The sequence below is a fragment of the Vicugna pacos genome, chromosome 18 (assembly GCF_048564905.1).
Source record: "Vicugna pacos chromosome 18, VicPac4, whole genome shotgun sequence".
Lineage (NCBI taxonomy): Eukaryota > Metazoa > Chordata > Mammalia > Artiodactyla > Camelidae > Vicugna > Vicugna pacos.
In genome coordinates, this window is record NC_133004.1 from 41,370,236 (window position 1) to 41,378,965 (window position 8,730).

Consider the following 8,730-nt stretch of genomic DNA (forward strand, 5'->3'; position numbering starts at 1 on the left):
GCCGAAAGGGAAGGGGATGAGCATCTTTCTGGGAAAAACGGGGCTGGAGGGGGTTCTTTTAATATTTTTTCTCTAAGAAGTCTGTCCGCAGCCTCACCTAAACCCTTCGTGCTGCAGCCGCACCCCGCCCCTCTCCGCGGTCCGGTCACCCACGAATTCCGGCGCCTCCAAGGCCACGCCCCTTCCCTTCCGCTTCCGGTTTCTCGCCAGTCATTTGGCCCCTCATCCCGGTTCCGGCCCGGCATCTCGGTTCCGGCCCCGCGGGGTCTCGGTTCCGAGTTTGTTGTCCCGGTTCCCGGCCCCGGCTGGTCTCTCGGGCCGGCCCGGCCGCACGCGGCACCCGTCGGCGGTCGGGGCTCCCGGGAACCACCCCAGCGACCCTCCCACCCTCCGCGGGTCCTGGCCCACCTCGCCCCTTGGGCCCGCGCGGTCCTCGCCGCCCATGGAGTCCCAGTGCGACTACTCGATGTACTTCCCCGCCGTGCCGCTGCCGCCGCGCGCCGAGCTGGCGGGGGACCCGGGCCGGTACCGGGCGCTGCCCCGGCGCAACCACCTCTACCTGGGGGAGACTGTCCGCTTCCTGCTGGTGCTGCGCTGCCGGAGCGGCACGGGGTCCGGCGCCGGGGGCGGCCCGGGCTTGGGCTCCCGAGGGGCGTGGGCAGAACTGGCGACCACCCTAGCCGCCCTGGCCTCGGTCAGCGCCGGAGGCGGGGCGCCCGGGGGCAGTGGCTCTGGCGACCAGGATCCCGAACCCCCGGGGGGCGGGGATCCTGGCGGTGGTGGGTTGTTTCGCGGCTGCAGCCCCCTCCTCACCCACGGCCCAGGCCCTGCTACCTCAGGGGGAGCGACCACGGTGAGGAGCTTGGGGGTGGCACGGCACAGGACGGAGGGGCGGTTTGCCGGGCTCCAAAGACCAGAGGGGTGAGGGATGTTGGAGGGAAGCCGGAGGCGGATGACGGATGAGGAGAGGGGAGGGCAGGCACCACAGACGGCAGATCTTAAAGGGAACGCCGGTGCTGCGGGCTGCCTCTGACCCTCCTGACCTCTTCACCCTTTTCACAACCCAGCTGCCTGTGGAGGAACCAATTGTGTCCACAGATGAGGTCATCTTCCCACTCACCGTCTCACTGGATAGACTGCCCCCAGGGACACCTAAGGCCAAGGTAAGATTAGCAAGGGGTGCAGCTGTTGTCCTAATTCTGGCGTCCTTTCTCAGACTGGCCGTGTGTCTCCTCTTAACTGTGGTCCCGTGCCCCCTGTGCTCAGATTGTAGTGACCGTGTGGAAGCGGGAGGTTGAGGCACCGGAGGTCAGAGATCAAGGCTACCTGCGCTTGCTGCAGACCCGATCTCCTGGGGAGACCTTCCGGGGAGAGCAGAGTGCTTTCAAGGCCCAAGGTGGGGAGGAGGATGCAGAGGGGAAATGCTAGAGTCTGGAATTTGGGGAACAGTGGAGGGGTGATACTGGCAAGTGCAGGACCTGAGGAGAAGAGGAAGATTAGAAACTGTGGGTTGGAGGTGAGGTGCGCCCAGCCCGTGGTCTCTTGCCTCTGCCCTCTCCTGCAGTGAGCACGCTGCTGACTCTGCTGCCCCCTCCAGTTCTGAAATGCAGACAGTTCACTGTGGCTGGAAAACACTTGACCGTGCTCAAGGGTGAGCAGATCAGCGGCTCAGGTCTTGGGTAGCATCAAGGGCACTGACTGGGTGGTGGTTACTCTGGACAGGAGGTTGGTGATAGACCCATCTTGCGGGGTGGGGATAAAGGTGGGATTTGAGAGATCTAGATACTCTGAGCTGAGCTGGTTACCTCCGACAGTGCTGAACAGCTCCTCCCAGGAGGAAATTTCCATCTGGGATATCCGAATTCTCCCAAACTTCAATGCCAGTTATCTACCTGTCATGCCCGATGGCTCTGTGCTGCTGGTGGACAATGTCTGGTGAGGTCCTGGGGAGGGGCAGGGCCGCAAAGTGGAGGGGGTGGGGTCACAGCCGAGAACTCTGGCATGGAAAGATCCAACCCTGGCCCTCTCTCTTTGGAACTAGTCACCAATCTGGGGAAGTCTCCATGGGCTCCTTCTGCCGGCTCCCTGGTACCTCTGGCTGCTTCCCCTGCCCGCTTAGTGCCCTAGAGGAGCACAACTTCCTGTTTCAGCTGAGAGGGGGTGAGCAGCCCCCTCCAGGGGCCAAGGAGGTAAGTATGAGGGACTGGCATTTTCAAGGAGAAAGGCTGGGAAAAGCAGTGTGAGGGAAAGGTCACGGGTTGGCCAAGGGGAGAGAGTACGTCTGATACATGTGATGTTTCCTACTGTCCCTTCTTCAGGGTCTAGAAGTTCCCCTGATTGCTGTGGTTCAGTGGTCCACCCCAAAGCTGCCCTTCACCCAGAGTATCTATACACACTACCGGTGAGTTTCTGGGAACCCCCACCTTTCCCTGCGGGCACTGTCCTATTCATCTTGTTTCCAAACACACACATCCTGCTTCCCTCTCTCATGGATTCTAGCCTGCCCAGCATCCGCCTAGACCGCCCATGCTTTGTGATGACTGCATCTTGTGAGTCTCCTGTTCGGACCTATGAGCGTTTCACTGTCACCTACACACTGCTCAACAATCTCCAAGACTTCCTTGCTGTGAGGCTCGTGTGGACCCCAGAGCATGCCCAGGCTGGTAGGTGGCTGCCAGGCTAGGACTTTGTCCCAAAGGAGGGGAGGGGAAAGGAAGTCACAGAGCTGGGTGGCTTGAGCAGGCTGTGTCGGCTCTCCCTGGGTAGTCTCCACAGTGTCAGAGGGTTTAGAGAGGCCACAGGGCAGAGTGATTTTAAGGGACACTGAAGCTAGGCTCCCTGGTATGTTTGACTTCTACTTTTTCCATTTACTAGCTGTGTGACCTTTGGTAGGTTACTTAACCTCTGTAAGCCTCAGATTTCTCATCTCTAAAATGGAGGTAATAACTCAAGGAGCTGTAATGGTGACTTAATGAGTTAATATATGTGAAGTAGTTAGAACAGATCTCAATACACAGTAAGTATTAGCTATTGTTATTTATTAAATTCAGCAAACAGTAGCACGTACTCAGTTTACTACAGATAGTGGCTCTGAAGATCAAGCAAGACTGCTCTTGAAAGTCCTTTGCAAACTGTGGAACACGGTACAAGTGTGTTTCCCAGTCCCTGTTTCTGCCCCACAGGCAAGCAGCTGTGTGAGGAGGAGCGCCGGGCCATGCAGGCAGCCTTGGACTCCATCGTCTGCCACACACCCCTGAACAACCTCGGCTTTTCCCGGAAGGGCAGTGCGCTCACCTTCAGTGTGGCCTTCCAGGCTCTGAGGACAGGGCTGTTTGAGGTGGGCTGGGGAGGGGCTGGGCAGTGTGCTGGGTGGTGTGGGACGACGAGTGGGAGGAGTCAGGGCCCTGGCTTCTGCAGATGAAGTTAAGGGCTGGCACTCCAAAGCTGGGCAGCGGGAAGGTGAGATTTAGGTCTGACCTAAGTGGGGAAGATGACGCGAAAGGTCTGGGACCTACAGGCCGAGCCGGATGACTGATCTGTGTCTCCCCACCCCAGCTGAGTCAGCACATGAAACTGAAGCTTCAGTTCACCGCCAGCGTGTCCCACCCTCCGCCCGAGGCCCGGCCCCTCTCTCGAAAGAGCAGCCCCAGCAGCCCTGCCGTCCGGGACTTGGTAGAGAGGCACCAGGCAAGCCTGGGCCGCTCTCAGTCCTTCTCCCATCAACAGCCCTCCCGCAGCCACCTCATGAGGTATGGGCCTGCAGGAGGGGTGCCGCTGGACTTGGGAGAGGCTGGAATCGGAGCAGGAGCGGGAAGGGGTCCTGGGGTCCGACTAGAGCCCACAGCTTCTGCCTTCCCCCAGGTCAGGCAGTGTGACGGAGCGCAGAGCCATCACGCCCCCCGTGGCCTCCCCTGTCGGCCGCCCCCTCTACCTGCCCCCAGACAAGGCTGTGCTCTCTCTGGACAAGATTGCCAAGCGCGAGTGCAAGGTCCTGGTGGTGGAGCCCGTCAAGTAGCACCGTGCAGCTCTCCCCCTCTCACACTCCCAGAAATCCCAGAAGCTCTGGAGCAGGTGCTCCCTCTGGGCTGTGCCTCCCCTGGGATGCCTCCCACTGTGGGTGAGGAGGCCCCGCAGGGCCGCCTGTCTGTGTCTGCTGATGAAGGACGAGGGTAGAAGCTGTGAAACGGGCGGGGATGGCTGCAGCGTGAAGCCAACAGTATTTCCCGGACTTCCTGGGTGGGCTGGCCCCACCCCTCAGCCAGGGCAGGGGCTCCAGGAGCCCCTGGCCCCCCGCCTTGTACCCTGGTTCTAAGTTTACAAAGTGTTTTCCTTATTCCTATTAAGTTGTCTTCCTGCGTCTGACATTCCCTCTCTCCCTCCCACCCACAGGGCTGAGATCAGAGGGGTGGTGATGGTAAAGGGACCCGACAATGACATGACCCTCCTGTCTCAGGTCAGGGGAGACAGCTCCGTGGCCTCCCCTGCCCTCATGTTTACGTTTGCAGCCTGAAGCACTTTAAGTTGCGTGGGTTTCTTGGATTTTGGTTTTTTGGGTTTTGTTTTTTGGGGGGTTTTTTTTGGTCTGTCTGTTCCTGTAACTTATTCTCCAACTACTGCTTCCAACTGAAATAAGACTATTAAATGCCTGTTCAGGAGGGAGAAGAATGACTTCTGTTTGTGTGTTGGTGGTAGGAGCAGAGAACCAGGGGCTCGGAATGGTTCCCTTCAGCATGTGCACCAGATAGCTCCCCTCAGCTCCCTTCCCACACACTTTTTTCCCCTTCTGATTCCCAGTTTTGGACGCCTAGGAGTGGCCTTGCCCCATCCCTCGGGGCTGAGGCCCTAAAAGGTGGAAGCCAAACGGGTTGTGGCCCTCCTCTCCCCATACACACAACACATCCCTGGGCTGGGAACATCAGTCTCAGGTTTATTAAGGAGGGTGGGAAGGGGGAGGTCTCCTGGCTCTCACTCTCCTTAACATCGTACAAAGTCCTCAAGCCTCTGCTCTTCCAGGCAGGGGGGCAGGGAGGTGGGTGAGCAGACAGCCTTAGTTCCAGCGGCAAGCCAAGAGGGAGGTGGGGCAGGTGTGCGTCTTCCTCGTCACAGAGGCTCACGGCCCCATCCGCCTCTGCCCCGCGCCCTCTGGCAGGCTCAGACGTCAATGGACTCCCGGCCTCGGTTCTGCCTCTTCACCACAAACACCCTCTGTCCCGACACGGTCACCAGCAATGTGTGTTCTCCAAAGACCACTGGAGGGGAGACACCTTCCCTCGCCCCAGGAGAGGGAAGGGAGCAGAGAGTTAGTGGGGTGCCAAGGCCTCCCTGGGGGTCACAACTGATAGTTCAAGGCTCACAGATCTGAAAGTGGGAGGTCTCCATTAAATCCCCTTGCCTTCTCACAATTCTGATGCAGGTGTAAATTCCAAGGGGAAGAGAGTGGCCAGAACCAGGGATCCCAGGGGGAGATGGTGGGTGGTCAGTAGGAGACAGGTGTTTTTTCTCCTGAGAAGAGAGAGCACCTTCCTCCCACATCACTACCACCAGGGGAGGGGCTGGGGCTCACCCGAGAGGCGCTTGAAGGGGACATTCATGCCGTGGTGCAGCCGGAAGCCGCAGGCCGTGCTGACCAGCTCAGAGATGGCGCTGGCTGCCTGCTCGTCATTCTCTAGGTCCCCAGATGACTGCAGGAGGATGGAGGACGGCAGGAATCAGGGAACCGAATTGGGAAAGAATTCCAGCAACAGTCACTTTGGCTCTAGCATTTGTAACCTCTCCCTCTCCATCTTCCAATACCCCAAGGTCACCGCCAGTTTTGAAAAAACCAACCAAAAACTTTCCTGTGACTATGTAGTCCCTCCTGCTGCCATCTGGTTTCCCATCCTTAAAATACTGGTCTTCTCCCAGGAGCATTCCCTCTCTTCCATTTCTTTACTGACCCTGCTTTCCTAATCCCTGACACTTGATTTCTGTTTCCACTTATTTGATAAAACCACATTCTCACACATCACTGCCCACCCACTAAGGGACTTGTTCTAGGCTCCATCTTACCCTCAGTTTTCCCGCTTGCTGCCCTGTCTACAGAATATGAAACATAAACATCCCCTTTGTCCTTGAACCCCTTCCTACTACCTAGCCCTTGGGTAATGCTGTCACAGTGGCCCGGGCTTCCTCTTTTCTGGTCACTGTCTCACCTTCTCCCTACCTCCTCAATATGGGCCTCCCATTAGGTTAAATTCAGTGCCCATTGCTCTCTTGGACATTCTGTAACTCAGTTTCCTCATCTGTAAATTGCGGACAACAGTACCTGTCTTACGGGCTCGTGGAGGTTATGTGAGATACTGGCAAGATGTTCACAATAGCTCCCAGCAATGTATATTAACTGCTACTATTTTCTATCAAACTCAATGTTTAAAGTTGACCCATCAAAATTCCCCTTTCATCTCCCCCTTCCCAGTCAACTTCCTTAAGTTCCTGTTTTTTAAGGCACCATCATTCTAAACTTGAGTTTAAAGTTTTTCATGATGGAATAGTATCTCCTCTGTTGCCTATCTCTGGTCATTACCAAGGGATACTGATAATTCTTTAAAATCTCTTCTCTCCACACTCCTCATCACCACCAGCTCAGTTTTATACCCAGATTTTGGCAAGCGCATCCCTGCTTCTGAACCCCACCCTCTCAGACCCATCTTTACGTCTAATAGAAGAATCTCCCTCAGCCACTTCATCATCTCATGTTTCTGTCCAAAAATCCTTCAGAGCTCCTGTTACCCACAAGATTAATCCAAATGTATTAACCCTGTCTTGAAAGTCCTCCACAATCAGATCTTTCCTTACCTCATCCTCTTCTTCCCCCTTTCCAGATCTTTTCAACATAAATCCACCACCAATTGAGACAGTCTTGTGTCACACTCCTGCAAATACATCCACCTTCCAGCCATGAATACTCTCCCTCTTTTCTCCCTGTTCACAACCATCCATCTTTTCAGCCCAACTGAATTGTTGCCTCCTCCAAGAAAGTTTCCTTGCCAAAACACAAGTTATAACACGAAAGGCTGAATCCTTCACTTTCTGAATTCCTTCAATAGTCTTTACCATGTGCATTGCTTTCAACTTTTAACCTTAAGCCTTGTCTCTCTAGCTCGATAGAAAACTTCCAGAGAGCTAACACTATGCTGTACTACAGAACAAAATACCAGGCCTCTTTAATGAATACCAAATAAATACATACTCAAGAATAACTCAGGTAACATCAGTTATCAACAAAAATGTAACTCATCTGACTCTGGTTAGTAAACTTCTACCTAAGATTCCAGAGACTTATTTAATTCCTGAAAGCTTACTATATGCCAGGCATGATACCAGGTAAAGACCAAGAACAGAGTCAAATCAGCCTACACTGGGCAACGTGTACTTGGGGGACCACCACCCCTTCCTTCCCTTTTCCAGAACGCACCGCCAGCACTGCGCCTTCACTCAGCACCAGGTAGCCGAGTTGGTCTGGGATTCGCTCCAGCCCCTGGGTCAGTGCAGAAGTCTAGTGGGTAAAGATGCAATCAGTGAGAACCAGACTAGGAGGATGGCCCTCGGCAAACTCAAGTCTCTCTTTTTGACAATGGCCCCTCAGGCCTCTTTCCCTGGCCAGGGCCCTCTTCCCTCTACATGGCCTTCAACACTTATCTTCCTGAGTATCCACCGGTCCTCATTCTCCTGGGCTCCCCCCGGCCTTCCACATCCCATCTGTGCTACCCCTCTGCCACCCCCGCTTAGCCCCCTCTCCAATTCCTCTTGTGGCCCGCCCCTCCCCTTCAGACTACTCCCCAGCCCCACTTACACCCTCCCACAGACCCCTCCTCGGCCCTCTACGTCGCCACCCGTCCCGTCTGCATTCCCTCTCGGTCCCGGAGCGGACAGGAAGTGAGGGCAGGGTGCACACTCAGGACCGGGCAACCAAAGAGACTGGGGGACAGGGACGCGGAACCCCTGGCGCGAACTCCCGCGCATGCGTCCTCACTCACCATCGCAGCCTTAGGTGCTGGGGGGCGCTCCCTGCCAGAGTAGCTTCCGGCTCCAGACCCGGGTCACGTGCTTTCACCAGGCCGGCTCCTCCTCCGGCCTTGCACAGCTCGCCCTTAGTCCCGCCCCCAGATGCAGATTGGAGAGTGGCTACGTCAACAGACTTAATCTGCCAGTGCGGAGCGCCGCTTTCCAGAGAGGCGCGCGGATTTGCTGCAGGCCTCCTTTAACACCCATCTCCCCGCCCCTCAGCCCTAGAGCGCCGAAAGGGGGCGTGTCGGCGGAGGGGCGGACGTGGGGAGGCGGGGACGGAGGGAGGACAGCGGGCTGTCGGTGTGCGCCTGCGCACACAGGGGAACCCGGAGTCCACCTGGGCTAGATGGCCCGCAACTGGAAGCGTGAGTGAATAGAGTAAAAAGACCTGAAATGCAGATGAAGAACTATTCAAACGCTACTCTGTGCCTACTCCAGGCAGCTCTCTAAGACGGGGATTTTTTCCCAAAGTGGTTTTTCTTCCCGAGATCCTGTAAGAAACAGTGTGATGGTGCACCGAGTCCCCCGCTAGCCAGGGCAGCTGTTAATACAGAATACTCTCTGCCTGGAAAAATTAGAAAATGACCTCAGGGCCTCTTTTTTTTCAGTATGTGAGTGTCATATAGAAATTTTTTGTTTCAATTTAGTTTTAGACCTGCTGCAACACTAATTTTAGTGAGGCAA

At 56.0% G+C, this 8,730-nt stretch overlaps 2 protein-coding genes across 5 annotated transcripts; one reads left to right on the top strand and one right to left on the bottom strand.

Moving 5' to 3' along the window:
• Positions 1–215: 215 nt before the first annotated feature.
• TRAPPC14 (trafficking protein particle complex subunit 14) lies at positions 216–4,665 on the top strand. The gene is made up of 11 exons (XM_031676757.2): positions 216–853; positions 1,068–1,163; positions 1,267–1,396; positions 1,565–1,651; positions 1,815–1,935; positions 2,042–2,189; positions 2,319–2,401; positions 2,500–2,663; positions 3,183–3,337; positions 3,556–3,749; positions 3,862–4,665. The coding sequence occupies exons 1-11, from the start codon at positions 443–445 to the stop codon at positions 4,013–4,015; spliced, it is 1,743 nt and encodes a 580-aa protein (XP_031532617.1). The 5' UTR covers positions 216–442; the 3' UTR covers positions 4,016–4,665.
• A 242-nt stretch (positions 4,666–4,907) lies between these two features.
• Positions 4,908–8,161, bottom strand: LAMTOR4 (late endosomal/lysosomal adaptor, MAPK and MTOR activator 4). Of its 4 annotated transcripts, XM_072943238.1 has the most exons (5): positions 7,832–7,963; positions 7,454–7,534; positions 6,835–6,911; positions 5,564–5,681; positions 4,908–5,249 (listed from the first exon to the last, which is right to left on the bottom strand). In XM_072943238.1, exons 3-5 carry the CDS (start codon positions 6,871–6,873, stop codon positions 5,152–5,154), a joined length of 255 nt encoding a protein of 84 aa, XP_072799339.1. In that variant the 5' UTR covers positions 6,874–6,911; positions 7,454–7,534; positions 7,832–7,963; the 3' UTR covers positions 4,908–5,151. The 4 variants fall into 4 exon arrangements, with proteins under 4 accessions (XP_072799339.1, XP_006219557.1, XP_015107757.1 ...); XM_006219495.4 differs by lacking the exons at positions 6,835–6,911; positions 7,832–7,963 and adding an exon at positions 8,016–8,161; XM_015252271.3 differs by lacking the exon at positions 6,835–6,911 and having other exon boundaries at positions 7,846–8,009.
• Positions 8,162–8,730: the final 569 nt, after the last annotated feature.